This window comes from Artemia sp. Qi Xiang Cuo, chromosome 5, assembly GCF_049724085.1.
Source record: "Artemia sp. Qi Xiang Cuo chromosome 5, ASM4972408v1, whole genome shotgun sequence".
NCBI classification, from domain to species: domain Eukaryota; kingdom Metazoa; phylum Arthropoda; class Branchiopoda; order Anostraca; family Artemiidae; genus Artemia; species Artemia sp. Qi Xiang Cuo.
In genome coordinates this window covers 3,615,350-3,632,888 of record NC_142798.1, presented here as the reverse complement: position 1 = coordinate 3,632,888, position 17,539 = coordinate 3,615,350, and the positions used below count along the sequence as shown (strand labels likewise).

General features: G+C 36.6%; 1 protein-coding gene across 2 annotated transcripts in view; it reads left to right on the top strand.

Annotated features, from left to right (window-relative positions):
• LOC148951729 (lysosome membrane protein 2-like) overlaps positions 1-17,539 on the top strand; it is a 117,851-nt gene that overhangs the window by 42,863 nt on the left and 57,449 nt on the right. For both annotated transcript variants that reach the window (XM_089089303.1, XM_089089304.1), the window contains exon 3: positions 4,622-4,779. In XM_089089303.1, the coding sequence (XP_088945429.1) occupies positions 4,622-4,779 (158 nt within the window). The remainder of the gene's footprint in view (positions 1-4,621; positions 4,780-17,539) is intronic.

Here is a 17,539-nt window from a genome sequence, read left to right as displayed (position 1 = left end):
AGGTTTTCTTTGCTAATAAACTCAGTATTCCACCGCCAAAACCTAGTATCTACACCAAATTTATTTTAAAAAAGATCGTCAAGTAACAATGAAGATAAACTGCTACTTCCAATAAAAAGAAAGGAGAACTGAGCCCATAGCTTATCAGAGAGGTTTATTCTTCGTATGGGTCGTCTTCATCCTCGATGAGATCTAGGCTTTCATCGGAAACCGGAAGATCCTTCCAAAACTTCCTTCGATTTGCCAGCATCATCAGACACAATTTGTTAACAATTAAAACTTTTTTCTGGCTTTGAACCACAGTTTATATAATTAGCAGTATGATCATGTGCTTTGAACACCCCTCGGAACAGAGTTGGGCTCGGGAAGCTGCTTGATATTGAATTTCTTCTGAAGAAACAAGCATTGCTATTCCTCTCCGTCGAAATCTTGGAGCAATTTCATGCCGCGGAACCCCCTTTGAAAGGTAGCTGCAACAACTGACTTTAACTTTGGTAGGGTTGAATCCTTTTTACCATGAGTTCTTTTCTTGTATTTCCAATCTCTGAAATCCTCCAATTCTATTGCAGAAACTCCCTTCCTGAAGTTTGCAACACACTCAACAAAGTCAGGAAAGTCATAGTTTTTCCTCTTTTTTCTCATTTTCGTTTCAATGTTGCCGTGTATGCCGTCTGCTGCATTGTGAGTGTGTCCTTTTGTCAGATACTTTAACGTTATCCTCTTCGGCCCTTCTTCTCTGTTGACCATCGTCGCAAGAGAAGTATAAAGCACCCAGTTCTTATTCTGACTGGAACAATTGTCCATCCAGAATATGAATTCCTGGACATCCCTCTCTGCTGTAACTACAGTATAAACAGAATCCACTATGTTTTCGGAACCCCTGCCCCTCAAAGATTCGTGCTACATCACACAAAAAGAACGGTCTTTTCCTATAGACGCTGCATCATACTGGTCGACACGGGCAAATTTTCATATAAGGCAACAAGACGACTAAGGAATATTGCTTCTTTGTTCCCTGGCAAGTCGGGTAACAGAATCACTTTTTGCAAGTCAACTGCGAATACACATATTCCAGTTTCTCCACTTTTAGTTGCGTCACGTCGATAGGCATGTGTAGCCTTCCTTGCCTGTTCAATGTGTTCTTGCAAGTGTCGCCTGGAAACATCAACATCGTGAGTCTTATTTGCAGCAGAAAAAAAAGGTTCAAATTCTCCATTAACACCTTCATCGCTGCTGTTTTCTTTGCTGCTATCATCATTCTCCATGAGATTGTACTTTTCACACTCAGGACAGACATCACATGCTGGCATCTTTAGCGAAATGTTCATTTCTTTCAACTGACGTCTGTAAGTCTCGTGCGACACAATTGGTACTATATTCTTAGTAACAAAGTCCTGATGCATCAGATCAACCGTCAAAGAAGATGGCAGATATCTGATGTTTGGTGCATTTTTGCGACGGTAATGTGGCGTAGAGGGTCCAAAAAAAATTACGTGATTTTTCACATTATCAACTACTTCTGGTGGTAGCTTCTTGTGAGGACTCTGCCTACCCCTGAAATCCATAATGCGCTCGCCAACTAGCCCAGTTTTCATCTTCTTGCTCAATTCAGTTAGGTAAGAATCTGATTTAAACCCAAAAGTATTCAAGAACAGTTTCTTGCAAACCTCCATCTTCACTACCACAGTGTTATCTTTCTTCGGAAGGTAGTAGTGTCTAGTTTCATTTTTTCGGTAGACTTTAACTGATTGAGGGTCACTTTCTACCGTCCGGTTTCTTATGGACTCGAGCCTCACACAGCCCGCCAGAAATTTTGTTCTTGATGCATAGCCTTCTTTCCAAAAACTTTCCCAGATTTCTTTTCTGGTCCCAATGTCAAGCTCCTTACATCTCTTTTTACATGTAATATCACTGTAGTTTTCAATAAAAGGATACTTGCACTTAGCATTTTCTTTATTTGCCTCTTCACGTCTATTTCTTTTTCTTCTAGGGTGCTCCGTATTCACATGTTCTTGTTGTTCAGTATCGCTTATTTCATTATTTATTTTACCATTTACTGACAAATTTCTTGCTTCCTTATTTCTTTGTTCTCGTATGTCTTGACTGTTCCCTTGCAGCTGATCTCTACCAGTACAATTAACGGCTCTGTTTTCCTCAAAACTACTGGTGTTCCTCAAAACTTCACTGTCACTGATCTGTTTATTAGCTACAAGAGTTTCAGTCACTGTACTGCAAGGCATGTCAATTGGCACAAATGGCTCTAGTTCAAAGACATCATGAGTTAATAATGGTTGCAATTCATGAAACACTAGAGGTTCAGACTCATTAACAGAAGGGTCTTTGTCAATCTGGGTATCTTCGTAAGCTGTCATCTGCTCAGCTGCACTTCTTACAGCAGTAGGTTGTCGAACGACTGCACCACTGCCTGCAGCTGCTTGGCCAAACCTGAAATAGGAAATACATAATTTATCTTTTCCCTTTTCTAATGCAGATTTTTTTTTGTACTGGATTCTTATTTTTTTTGCGAAAATTCCTGTAGGCTGTAGTGAGTCAGCACCTCCAATTGTAAAAACTCAACATCATTGTTTTCTTGAGTTCTTAGCCTTTTTGAAACTGCCAAATAACTTTGCCGACAGGATTCAATCCTTTGCGGCTTGGGATACAAATGTTGCTCAGGAGGGCAAATATTGTCACATATGGCGAGATTTATCAGAAATTCTCCAGCTAATGAAAAGAGTAAGACCTGACTGGAGCATAATACAGATGGAATATAAAATGATATCAGCTTAGCGCAACCGCAAGCCCGAATCGCTGAAACCAAAAAACAGAAATAATCTTTGAGTAACCCACAAAGTGTAAACAAACAAACGAAATCTGGGGATGGAATGTGTAACTTGTTTATTTTGTAGGAATAACTCGACAAAGTAGCTTTTACGGCTTAGGGATGAGATTACAGTACCCACGATCCCAGGAGATACCCAAGACCAAAAGTCTTGGTAACACTCCTCTTCCTATATCTGAGCTGATGCAAGTTAGCACAATATTTTTACCAAGGTCTGGTTTACTACAGGAGGGCTACGGTAGTTTAATGTGCTTCACAGGTTCAATATCTTGAAATATCTCAAGAAATACTGGATGGAAGAAAGCCGTTTGGGTCTAGGGTTGTAGAGTAGATAATGATCTATAAGGCTGGTCCTCTACTTGAAGTCAGTAGTTCATTCTAACAAAGACTACATAAATTGAACCTGTGAGGATTGTAGCCCCCCTGTAAGTCACGTTCAGACAAAGACAAGGTAAAATTTTACTTTAGCTACTTTTGGCTATCTTGGAAAGGGGTTAAGGTAGAAAAATGAAACTTACAAGGATGGGTCTACAGGCTAATGTATGTCCCGGGAAGATATTTTGAAGTACCTCCCTCCATCCCTTCTCCCTCTAGAGGATCCTGACCTTTGATGACCTTTAAAAATCTGTGTGTTATAAAAGTGAAACCTTTCAAAATATATCTTCTGGTTAAATGAAGCACAACAAAATTAGTTTTAGGTTCACAACTTTGCTCAATCCCATTTTATAAGGTTTTAAGAATATACCACTACATTACCTAAGATTTTGAAAAAAAAACATTGATATGGCTTAAAATTCCACTGAAATAACAGGAATTGCATTTTTGGAATTAAAGCCGGAGAAACAGAAACTGACAACTGAAAATTAAGGTAAATATTGTTCTGTCAAAAATTCAATTGGTATAGACCTTTCATGTAGGCAAATTTCAGAACCCTCCAAAGGGAGAAGGAGTGGAGGTAGGTACTTCAAAATACCTTCCCAGAAAATACTTTAGCCTGTAGACCCATCTCCCCATCTCTGAAAGTTTCATTTTCCTAACCTAACCCCTTTCCAAGATAGCCGAAAGTAGCTAAAGTATAATTTTACCCAGACACAAAAATACAAGTTCTACTTACTCTGCATTTCTGTTTTCAGCTCTTTGCTTTGCTATTTGCACCGCGAGTTTTGCAAGTAATACTCCTCTTCTATTAGTGAAACCCTTCATTATTCTTCAGACTTCGTTATTGTTTTTTCCAAAAATTGAAGAGAAGAAAGCGACGATAATGATGAAATTTTGCTGTTGATTCGTGAAATCCGTAGATGCTTGGTTTCGTCTGCTCGGTTTTCGCCACAGATACTAGGTTTTGCCCCCCATTTTCCTGCTGGATGTAGATACTAGGTTTTAAAATTCTAGTATGTGCATACTAGGTTTTGGCTGTGGAAAACCGGTAAAATACGTTTCTATCAATGTAGATACTAGGTGGTATCTCAGCAACTATAGCAGTTAGAAAAATTCTGACTTCACCACTGGATTTGCCGTGTTAAGATTAGGGGAGATCCATCCTTAACTCAAAATCGATTTTTTTTTAGATACTTGGTTTTGGCAGAGGACAGCCGAGAGGGCTTTTTATTATCGAGCTTTTATTATATTCAAAGGTGTTTTATTATGGAAAAAAACTCTTTTCACAGGTAAAGTACCACAATAGAAGCAAAATCACAATCGCAGAAAATAATCCTCCAACATTTTTTTAATTTAATGATTTTTTTTTCATGCATTGAGTAACAGCCCTTTTGTATTTAGGAAATGCTTTTATACAATAACACACGGACGTTCCCCATGTGGAGGAAACCACCAGTCAACCCGATAATGAAGGTTTATTTCTTTAATGTGACAAATCAAGAAGACATATTACAAGGAGAAAAACCAATACTTGAGGAAATTGGACCTTTTACTTATATGTAAGTTTGTTTAAAATTTTTCAGTATCCATTTTTTTTATTATTATTATTATTATTTTTTTTTTTTAATAAAGCATCGTAAAAAGCAAAAAAGTTCAGCAAATAGTAGCCCTGAAGGGGCAGTTATTACCTGTTTAGTTTATTATGCAGAATAGAAGCTTTTTGACCATTGGTGTGCGTATGACACGGTTGAATCCAGGGGGCGGGGAGGGGGTGTTCCGGGTTCAAGTTTACTTTATTTAGCAGCTAAAACCGAAAAGACTTTTTCCTTGATTTTATATGCTGCTGGGCAAAAGTTTTAATTCTAACCAGGCTAACCAGACGTATTGATTCGCTTGGTAGTATACAAAAGTGTATCGGACGTAAGTATGCAAAAAATGCAATCCCACCTTATTGATTATAGCCATAAACTTAAACTGCGTTATATATAAAATATAAACTGCGTTGTATGGCCAAGTATTTAATATGAATAAAATGAAATGTAATCACTACGAATTTACTGTCTTATGTTAAGAATACAATCTTAGGAAATATTACCAACATATAGAATTTTATTCTATCTTTAAAAAAAAGGGAAAAAAGGCATTGTAACTAAATATTTTGGTCACCTTCATAAGAGAGACAACTAATTTTAAGACTGCCTTAAATAATGGTATTGGTATGATTCAAATAATGGCATGACATCCTCATGTTTGGGCTATTCAACTATCTTTTTTTTCTCTCTCTCTCTTTCCCTGTCTCTATTTTTTGGTTACTTTTTAGGTTATAATCAGTTGAAAATTTATCTAATCTCGGAAACTAAACATGGCCTGTCTGCCTTAGTGTGGCCTGGCCCGTCTAAAAATCCAAGCAGTAAATTCACCCATACTCTTTTGTTAGATTTATCACTAAGGGCTATTTTAAAGAAAAAAGTGTAAAAAAATTAAGATCAAACACTATTTAGGAAACATCAACTCTACTAAACAAACTCTACTAACGTGACTTCTAAATGGTCGATAAATGGAGGTTTCAAACTAGGGAACACGGGAGGCCAGCTCAGGGCTGGACCTCTCCAGTCAAAATGCACCTAGTCTTCCGGCATTCAAGTCACGGGTGGCGAAGACATTTATTTTCAAATCGCTGGATTCGCTTTTCCAACTGCTTGCTCAACACCCAAAGTTTGCATTCGTACATTAGTACGGAAAGCATGTTGCTGTTGAAGACTTGGAATTTAAGCTTCAAGGTGTAAAGTGCCCAGGAGCAAAACAATATCCTCTTGTCGCAATTCATACATTTTTAAGCAGGCTTGTCGGAAAATGCAACAAAAAGAAATAGATTTCGACAGAGCCTTTACACCCAATATGGCTAGGGCAGGCGTCTCAGCTAATTGAATTCCCAAAGAGTGATATCCCTCTTGGATAAAGTGTAATGATCGAAAGGGTTTTGTTTTGAATTAGCCAGGGGAATAGGCGGGTAGAAACAAGCAATATTTCTTATGGGTGATGTCACGGAACATAGTATACAATTTATTTTTTCATTTCATAGAGGTCCTCAGAAGATATAACTGAGAGAACAAAGAAATATACGGTTAGAAGATACGCGACAGCGAGAATCAGAACCTGTCAAAAATGAAAGTGACAATTCATTGGGACTCTTCAACTTTATATATTCAACTTCAACTTTATATGATGTCGGGACCGGGCCCATGACATCAAGAGGAGGCTGTCCACGGTTAGAAGACAAGCGATAATAATAATCAATATATACAAGCCTTCTGCGTAGCCGTGTCCGGGTCTGGCCTCGAAAGCGACTACATAGTTATTTTTGTCCTGCTTAATAGAGGCCGATAAAAGTACGCCGTGTGCCGATTTGAAACCCTTAAGCTTCAAGGAATTTGGAATTATTGTCCAATTTAGAATACAATTATGTTGCTTCCAGCGGCTGTTCGCAGGCATCTTGCCTTTTAGAAAAGAAGAGGGGGGGACTAAAATATGGGAAACACACGAGAAGTGAAGTTTGGTTAATGCTAACGAAATAAAACAAAATAGGATGAGAATATAATAGTTTATGAACAAATTTGGGCTATATATTTACACAATAGGGGGGGGGGGGTAAACATAGCATTTACTAAATACGGAACCGAACCTATGTACCCTTTTCACCCCAAACCCCAAAAAACTAAAGTTTAAATATAGTTCCTGGAGTGAGAAGACGTATTGATTCGCCTGGTAGTATACAAAAGTGTATCGGACGTAAGTATGCAAAAAATGCAATCCCACCTTATTGATTATAGCCATAAACTTAAACTACGTTATATATAAAATATAAACTGCGTTGTATGGCCAAGTATTTAATATGAATAAAATGAAATGTAATCACTACGAAAGTTCCCTCCCAAATTTCTTGGCTGACTCGTAAAACGTAACAAAAGTACATTTCGATGTGTTTTATAAAGTTTTTTTTTACCCCCCCCCCCTCACTAAAAAATGCCCCCCCCCCCTGAGAATAAAAATGCTGATTATGCGCTTGACGCATGACCCTTCGAACAGAGGGACTTCTCCCCCTGAAATGTTCAGTTTTTTACGGGTCCCCCACATTTTCAATTGCAGAATTCACCAGTTTTGGCGTATGTGTCGAATTAGTCCCTCCTCGGGTTATGAGCCCCCAAAAGTACTTAGCATACGTTTCTTGTTGTGGGGGAAGATTGGGCATTTTATCGCTATGCTTGTTAGTAGAATTGCCCCTATTGATCCCACGAGAACACATGTGCTGCCACCTACAACTCTTTTACATAATTTATTCAAGGATTATTGATTGAGTCTAATGGGTTCAATGACCTCTTTTTCCAAGGTCGATTTATTTGATGTTGTTGTTGTTTTGGCCAAGTGCATGCTCGGGGCGAATGTTCAGATTCAATGACCTCAATTCCCCTTTCGTGAATCAATAATTCCCCTTAGAAACAACAAATTAATTCCCCTTTCTTGACAAATCAATCAACCATGACATCATCTGTCAGACATTAAAAAACTTCGCACAGAAACAATTCTCCAGGAATAGACCCAAGACATTAATGAACTTCGCCCCGGAAACAATTCTACTGCTCAAACTCCAAAAATATTAATAAACTTGGCCATGGAAACAATTCTCCAAGAAACATCTTAGCGATGAAGAGATTAACGCGTGAAAGGGTTTCCCAGTAATTTGAAATGTGACAGCGCAGGGATGCCAAAAACAAAAGGAACACGCATAAATTACGTTTAGAGATTATTTGGGCGAAACCGTTTTAGACATTTTAGGGAATTATTTCGGCGAAACAGTTAGAGACATTTTAAAAGATGATTTTAGAAAAGGTTTTAGAAGAGGTTTACGGGCGAATGTTTTGATCTTAGAGACGAAGAGATTAACACGTGAAAATGTTTCCTAGTAATTTGAAGTGTGACAGCGCGGGGATGCCAAAAACAAAAGGAACAAGCATAAATTACGTTTAGGGATTATTTGAGCGAAACCGTTTTAGATATTTTAGGGAATTATTTCGGCGAAACAGTTAGAGACATTTTAAAAGATGATTTTAGAAGATGTTTTAGAAGAGGTTCTGAGTGTGGTCGTTATAATACACAAGTTCCATTTGAACAATGTCGTGAGGTCCCTACCCCAACCCCAAAGGGCTCCGATCCCCCTACCCCAACCCCGAAGGAAGCCATCAGTCCCCAAAGGTCCCCCGGGCTCCCAAAGGACCACCCGGCCCGCAAGGGCCCCCCAGACCCCCAAAGGCCCCCCCGGGTCCCCAAAGGACCACCCGGCCCCCAAGGGCCCCCCGGACCCCCTAATGCCTCCCCCCCGGGCCCCCAAAGAGTCCCCTCTCCATTTTTTAATACTTTTTTAAGGCTTTATTATATCTTTTACGAACAAGTTACTTTCTTAATGTCCCTCCTAAACCCATTTTCCAACTTGAAGTACTTATCTTTTTCACCCAAAACTATACTTTACAGCTTTTTGGATACCTCAACACCAATAAATACTTTTCAAAGACCATTTCAGAGCAAGTTATTTTCTTAATGTCCCTCCTAAAACACTTTTGAAAATAGATGTACTGTCCTTTTTCATATAAAAATATTATTTACATCTTTGTGAAAAACCCAAAGTTCAGAAATGCTGCGCTAATCCTATTATAGAGTTAGTTGCATTCCGATTGTCCCTTTTAAACCCATTTTGCCACACCAAAAACATATCTATTTCACCCAAAACAATACTTTACAAGTTTTTGGATACCTCAACTACAAGAAATACTTTTAAAAAACCAATAAAGAGCAAGTACGTATCTAAATATCCAACATATAAACATATTCCCACATGAAGTACAAAAATTTTTAAAACACAACTATACTCTCCAGCTTTTTGGATACCTCAACACAAATAAATACATTTCATTTACCAGTTCATAGATATTTTATTTCTAAATGACACTCATAAACTATTTTTCTAAATTTTATTTCTCTTCTGAGTAACCCACAACTATACTTTACAGATTTTAGGTTGACTCAGCACCCAAAACCACAGTTAATTGGTCATTTAAGAGAACGTTACTTTCTTAATGTCCCTCCTAAACCCATTTTCCAACTTGAAGTACTTATCTTTTTCACCCACAACTATACTTTACAGCTTTTTGGATACCTCAACACCAAGAAATACTTTTCAAAGACCATTTCAGAGCAAGTTACTTTCTTAATGTTCCCTCCTAAACCCATTTTCCGACTTGAAGTACTTATCTTTTTCACCCACAACTATACTTTACAGCTTTTTGGATACCTCAACACCAAGAAATACTTTTCAAAGACCATTTCAGCGAAAGTTACTTTCCTACTGTTCCCTACTAAACCCATTTTCCAACTTGAACTACTTATCTTTTTCACCCACAACTATACTTAACAGCTTTTTTGATACTTCAACACCAAGAAATACTTTTCAAAGACCATTTCAGAGCAAGTTACTTTCCTACTGTCCCGCCTAAACCCATTTTCAAACTTGAAGTACTTATCTTTTTCACCCACAACTATACTTTACAGCTTTTTGGATACCTCAACACCAAGAAATACTTTTCAAAGACCATTTCAGAGCAAATTACTTTCTTAATGTACCTCCTACACCCATTTCCATCTTGAAGGAATTATATTTTTCACCCACAACTATACTTTACAGCTTTTTGGATACCTCAACACCAAGAAATACTTTTCAAAGACCATTTCAGAGCAAGTTACTGTCTTAATGTCCCTCCTAAACCCATTTTCCAACTTGGAGTACTTATCTTTTTCACCCACAACTATACTTTACAGCTTTTTGGATACCTCAACACCAAGAAATACTTTTCAAAGACCCTTTCAGAGCAAGTTACTTTCTTAATGTTCCTACTAAACCCATTTTACAACATGAAGTACTTATCTTTTTCACCCACAACTATACTTTACAGCTTTTTGGATACCTCAACACCAAGAAACACTTTTCAAAGACCATTTCAGAGCAAGTTACTTTCTTAATGTCCCTCCTAAGCCCATTTTCCAACTTGAAGTACTTATCTTTTTCACCCACAACTATACTTTACAGATTTTTGGATACCTCAACACCAAGAAATACTTTTCAAAGACCATTCTAGAGCAAACTACATTCTTTCTGCCCATTCTCAGCTCATTTTCCAAGACGATGAACATATCATTTTCACCCAAAACTCTACTTTACAGATTATTTGTTGCCACTTAAAAATGAACTAAATAAACAATACCATTAAAGAGACCAATAAATAAATAATGACCCTCCTCAAACACTTTTACAAATTGAAGTACATAACTTTTTAACCCACAACTATCCTTTACAGATTTATGGTTGACTATAAACCAGGAACTACTTATCAAAGAACACTTCAGTGGAAGCTATTTTCTTAATGTCCCTCCTAAACCCATTTTCCAACTTGAAGTACTTATCTTTTTCACCCACAACTATACTTTACAGCTTTTTGGATACCTCAACACCAAGAAATACTTTTCAAAGACCATTTCAGAGCAATTTACTTACTCAATGTCCCTCCTAAACCCATTTTCCAACTTGAAGTACTTATCTTTTTCACCCACAACTATACTTTACAGCTTTTTGGATACCTCAACACCGAGAAATACTTTTCAAAGACCATTTCAGAGCAAGTTACTTTCTTAATGTCCCTCCTAAACCCATTTTCCGACTTGAAGTACTTATCTTTTTCACCCACAAATGTTCTTTACAGCTTTTTGGATACCTCAACACCAAAAAATACTTTTCAAAGACCATTTCAGAGCAAGTTACTTTCTTAATGTCCCTCCTAAACCCATTTTCCAACTTGAAGTACTTATCTTTTTCACCCACAACTATACTTTACACCTTTTTGGATACCTCATCACCAAGAAATACTTTTCAAAGATCATTTCAGAGCAAGTTACTTTCTTAATGTTCCTCCTAAACCCATTTTCCAACTTGAAGTACTTATCTTTTTAACCCAAAACTTTACTTTACAGCTTTTTGAATACCTCAACACCAAGAAATACTTTTCAAAGACCATTTAAGAGCCCGTTACATTTTGAATGTCCCTCCTAAACCCATTTTCCAACTTGAAGTACTTATCTTTTTCACCCACAACTATACTTTAGAGCTTTTTTGATACCTCATCACCGAGTAATACTTTTTATAGACCGTTTCAGTGCAAGTTACTTTCTTAATGTCCCTCCTAAACCCATTTTCCAACTTGAAGTACTTATCTGTTTCACCCACAACTATACTTTACAGCTTTTTGGATACCTCAACACCAAGAAATAGTTTTCAAAGACCATTTCAGAGCAAGTTATTTTCTTAATGTCCCTCCTAAACCCATTTTCGAACTTGAAGTACTTATCTTTTTCACCCACAACTATACTTTACAGCTTTTTGGATGCCTCAACACCTAGAAATACTTTTCGAAGACCATTTAAGAGCAAGTTACTTTCTTAATGTCCCTCCTAAACCCATTTTCCAACTTGAAGTACTTATCTTTTTCACCCAGAACTATACTTTAGAGCTTTTTGGATACCTCAACACCAAGAAATACTTTTCAAAGACCATTTCAGAGCAAGTTACTTTCTTAATGTCCCTCCTAAACCCATGTTCCAACTTGAAGTACTTATCTTTTTCACCCACAGCTATACTTTACAGCTTTTTGGATACCTCAACACCAAGAAATACTTATCAATGAACGTGACAGACCCATTTCCAGTCTCAAGGATCATTCCCAACCAATTTTTCAACACGAATCAAATAACTCTTTCACTAAAAGACTGACTTTACCGCTTTTTGGATTCCTGATAATCTAGAAATTCCTGTAAAGGTTTTAAACGGAGCAAATTGCTTTCCCTCTGATCCTTCTATACCCTTAATTCAAAATTGAGCACTTATCCTCTTAACCCACAACTCTTATCTAGACTCTTTTGGTTACCTGAAAACCAAGTAATGCTTCTCTATGACCAATTCAAAGCTCATAACAGTATAAACATCCCTTATAAGCCCATTTCCAACAGGGAGTAAATATATTTTTATCTCAAAGCTGTTCTTTACAGCTTTTGAATACCTCAAAACCAAGAAATACTTTTCAAACAAAATTTCAGAAAAAGTTGATTTCTTTGTGTCCATCATACGCCCATTTTCCAACTTTAAGTACTTATCTTTTTCACCCACAACAATACTTTACAGCTTCTTGGATACCTCATCACCAAGAAATACTTTTCAAAGACCATTTCAGAGCAAGTTACTTTCTTAATGTCCCTCCTAAACCCATTTTCCAACTTGAAGTACTTATCTTTTTCACCCACAACTATACTTTATATCTTTTTGGATACCTCAACACCAAGAAATACTTTTCAAAGACCGTTTCAGAGCAAGTTACTTTCTTAATGACCTTCCTAAACCCATTTTCAAACTTGAAGTACTTCTCTTTTTCACCCACAACTATACTTTACAGCTTTTTGGATACCTCAACACCAAGAAATTGTTTTCAAAGACCATTTCAGAGCAAGTTACATTCTCTCTGTCCCTCATACGCCAATATTTCAAGACGAAGTACTTATCTTTTTCACCCAAAACTGTACTTTATTGCTTTTGGATACCTCAACACCAAGAGATACTTTTCAAATACCATTTCAAAGCAAGTTACTTTCTTTCTGTCCCTCCTAAACCCATTTTCCAACTTGAACTACTTATCTCTTTCACCCACAACTATACTTTACAGCTTTTTGGATACCTCAACACCAAGAAATACTTTTCAAAGACCATTTCAGCGCAAGTTACTTTCTTAATGTCCCTCCTAAACCCATTTTCCAACTTGAAGTCCTTATCTTTTTCACCCAAAACTATACTTTACAGCTTTTTGGATACCTCAACACCAAGAAATACTTTTCAAAGTCCATTTCAGAGCAAGTTACTTTCTTAATGTCCCTCCTAAACCCATTTTCCAACTTGAAGTACTTATCTTTTTCACCCACAACTATACTTTACAGCTTTTTGGATACCTCAACACCAAGAAATACTTTTCAAAGACCATTTCAGAGCAAGTTACTTTCTTAATGTCCCGCCTACCACCATTGCCTCATATGAAGTACATATCTCTTTCACCCTAAGCTTTATTCTTCATACTTTTTATTACATCATCACCAAGAAATTCTTTTAAATCACCATTTGAGAGAAAGCTATTTTCTTAATATCCCTTCTAAACCCATTTTCCAAATTGAACTACTTATCATTTTCATCCACAACTATACTTTACAGCTTTTTGAATACCTCAACACCAAGAAATACTTATGTTAGACTAGATTAAATTATGATAAATTAGATTAAAGTTTAGTTAGGTTATCCTGGGCACGCTTCACTTGGGTTAGGTTAGATGAACGACAGGCAAAAAGTTAGGTGAATGGTTAGGTTAGGATAGACTATATTAAGTTAGGTTAGGTTAAGTTATGTTAGGCTAGGTTAGCCTACGTACGCGCGTACGTAGGCTAACCTAGCCTAACCTAACTTAACCTAGCCTAACTTAATCTAGTCTATCCCAACCTAACCATTCACATAACGGTTTGCCTGTCTTTCACCTAACCTAACCTAAGTGAAGATTAGGTGGGATAACCTAACTTAACTTAAGCTAACCTAATCTATCTTAATTTAATTTAGTCTCACCTAAGTATTTCTTGGTGTTGAGGTATCCAAAAAGCTGTAAAGTATAGTTGTGGGTGAAAAAGATCAGTACGTCAAGTTGAAAAAAGTGTTTAGGAGGGACATTAAGAAAGTAAATTGTTCTGAAATGGTCATTGAAAAGTATTTCTTGGTGTTAAGGTATCTAAAAAGCTGTAAAGTATAGTTGTGGGTGAAAAAGATAAGTACTTCAAGTTGGAAAATGGGTTTAGAAGGGACATTAAGAAAGTAACTTTCTCTGAAATGGTCTTTGAAAAGTATTTCTTGGTGTTGAGGTATCCAAAAAGCTGTAAAGTATAGTTGTGGGTGAAAAAGATAAGTACTTCAAGTTGAAAAATGGGTTTAGGAGGGACATTAAGAAAGTAACTTGCTCTGAAATGGTCTTTGAAAAGTATTTCTTGGTGTTGAGGTATCCAAAAAGCTGTAAAGTATAGTTGAGGGTGAAAAAGATAAGTACTTCAAGTTGGAAAATGGGTTTAGGACGAATATAAAGAAAGGAACTTGCTCTTAAATGGTATTTAAAAATTATTTCTTAGTTTTGAGGTATCCAAAAGCTTTAAAGTACAGGTGAGGGTGAAAAAAATAAGTACTTCAAGTTTGAAAATGGGGTTAGGTGTGACAGTAATAATGTAACTTGCTCTGAAATGGTCTTTGAAAAGTATTTCTTGGTGTTGGGGTATCCAAAAAGCTGTAAAGTATAGTTGTGGGTGAAAAACATAAGTACTTCAAGTTGGAAAATGGGTTTAGTAGGGACAATAAGTAAGTAACTTGCTCTGAAATGGTCTTTGAAAATTATTTCTTGGTGTTGAGGTATTCAAAAAGCTCTAGAGTATAGTTGTGGGTGAAAAAGATAAGTACTTCAAGTTGGAAAATGGTGTTAGGATGGAACATTTAGAAAGTAACTTGCTCTGAAATGGTCTTTGAAAAGTATTTCTTGGTGTTGAGCTATCGGAAAAGCTGTAAAGTATAGTTGTGGGTGAAAAAGATTAGTACTTCAAGTTTGAATATGGGTTTAGGAGGGACATTAAGAAAGTAACTTGCTCTGAAATGGTCTTTGAAAAGTATTTCTTGGTGTTGAGGTACCCAAAAAGCTGTAAAGTATAGCTGTGGGTGAAAAAGATAAGTACTTCAAGTTGGAAAATGGGTTTACGAGGGACATTAAGAAAGTAACTTGCTCTGAAATGGTCTTTGAAAAGTATTTCTTGGTGTTGAGGTATCCAAAAAGCTGTAAAGTATAGTTGTGGGTGAAAAAGATAAGTACTTCAAGTTGGAAAATGGGTGTAGGAGGGACAGTAAGAAAGTAACTTGCTCTGAAATGGTCTTTGAAAAGTATGTCTTGGTGTTGAGGTATCCAAAAAGCTGTAAAGTATAGTTGTGGGTGAAAAAGATAAGTACTTCAAGTTGGAAAATGGGTTTAGGAGGGACATTAAGAAAGTAACTTGCTCTGAAATGGTCTTTGAAAAGTATTTCTTGGTGTTGAGGTATCATAAAAGCTGTAAAGTATAGTTGTGGGTGAAAAAGATAAGTACTTCAAGTTGGAAAATGGGTTTAGGAGGTACATTAAGAAAGTAACTTCCTCTGAAATGGTCTTTGAAAAGTATTTCTTGGTGTTGAGGTATCCAAAAAGCTGTAAAGTATAGTGGTGGGTGAAAAAGATAAGTACTTCAAGTTGGAAAATGGGTTTAGGTGGGACATTAAGAATGTAACTTGCTCTGAAATGATCTTTGAAAAGTATTTCTGGGAGTTGAGGTATCCAAAAAGCTGTAAAGTATAGTTGTGGGTTACAAAGATAAGTACTACAAGTTGGAAAATGGGTTTAGGAGGGACATTAAGAAAGTAACTTGCTCTGAAATGGTCTTTGAAAAGTATTTCTTGGTGTTGAGGTATCCAAAAAGCTGTAAAGTATAGTTGTGGGTGAAAAAGATAAGTACTTCAAGTAGGAAAATGGGTTTGGGAGGGACATTAAGAAAGTAACTTGCTCTGAAATGGTCTTTGAAAAGTATTTCTTGGTGTTGAGGTATCCAAAAAGCTGTAAAGTATAGTTGTGGGTGAAAAACTTAAGTACTTCAAGTTGGAAAATGGGTTTAGGAGGGACATTAAGAAAGTAACTTGCTCTGAAATGGTCTTTGAAAAGTATTTCTTGGTGTTGAGGTATCCAAAAAGCTGTAAAGTATAGTTGTGGGAGAAAAAGATAAGTACTTCAAGTTGGAAAATGGGGTTAGGAGGGACATTAAGAAAGTAACTTGCTCTGAAATGGTCTTTGAAAAGTATTTCTTAGTGTTGAGGTATCCAAAATGATGTAAAGTATAGTTGTGGGTGAAAAAGATAAGGACTTCATGTTGGAATATGGGTTTAGGTGGGACATTAAGAAAGTAACTTGCTCTGAAATGGTCTTTGAAAAGTATTTCTTGGTGTTGAGGTATCCGAAAAGCTGTAGAGTATAGCTGTGGGTGAAAAAGATAAGTACTTCAAGTTGGAAAATGGGTTTAGGAGGAACATTAAGAAAGTAACTTGCTCTGAAATGGTCTTTGAAAAGTATTTCTTGGTGTTGAGGTATCCAAAAAGCTTTAAAGTATAGTTGTGGGTGAACAAGATAAGTACTTCAAGTTTGAAATGGGTTTAGGAGGGACATCGAGAATGTAACTTGCTCTGAAATGGTCTTTGAAAAGTACTTCTTGGTGTTGAGGTATCCAAAAAGCTGTAAAGTATAGTTGTGGGTGAAAAAGATAAGTACTTCAAGTTGAAAAATGGGTTTAGGAGGGACATTAAGAAAGTAATTTGCTCTGAAATGGTCTTTGAAAAGTATTTCTTGGTGTTGAGGTAACCAAAAAGCTGTAAAGTATAGTTGTGGGTGAAAAAGATAAGTACTTCAAGTTGGAAAATGGGTTTATGAGGGACATAAAGAAAGTAACTTGCTCTGAAATGGTCTTTGAAAAGTATTTCTTGGTGTTGAGGTATCCAAAAAGCTGTAAAGTATAGTTGTGGGAGAAAAAGATAAGTGCTTCAAGTTGGAAAATTAGTTTAGGAGGGACATTAAGAAAGTAACTTTCTCTGAAATGGTCTTTGAAAAGTATTTCTTGATGTTGAGGAATCCAAAAAGCAGTAAAGTATAGTTGAGGGTGAAAAAGATAAGTACTTCAAGTTGGAAACTTGGTTTCGGAGGGACAGTAAGAAAGTAACTTGCTCTGAAATGGTCTTTGAAAAGTATTTCTTGGTGTTGAGGTATGCAAAAAGCTGTAAAGTATAGTTGTGGGTGAAAAAGATAAGTACTCCAAGTTGGAAAATGGGTTTAGGCGGGACATTAAGAAAGTAACTTTCTCTGAAATGGTCTTTGAAAAGTATTTCTTGGTGTTGAGGTATCCAAAAAGCTGTAAAGTATAGTTGTGGGTGAAAAAGATAAGTACTTCAAGTTGGAAAATGGGTTTAGTAGGGACATTAAGAAAGTAACTTGCTCTGAAATGGTCTTTGAAAAGTATTTCTTGGTGTTGAGTTATCCAAAAAGCTGTAAAGTATAGTTGTGGGTGAAAAAGATAAGTACTTCAAGTTGGAAAATG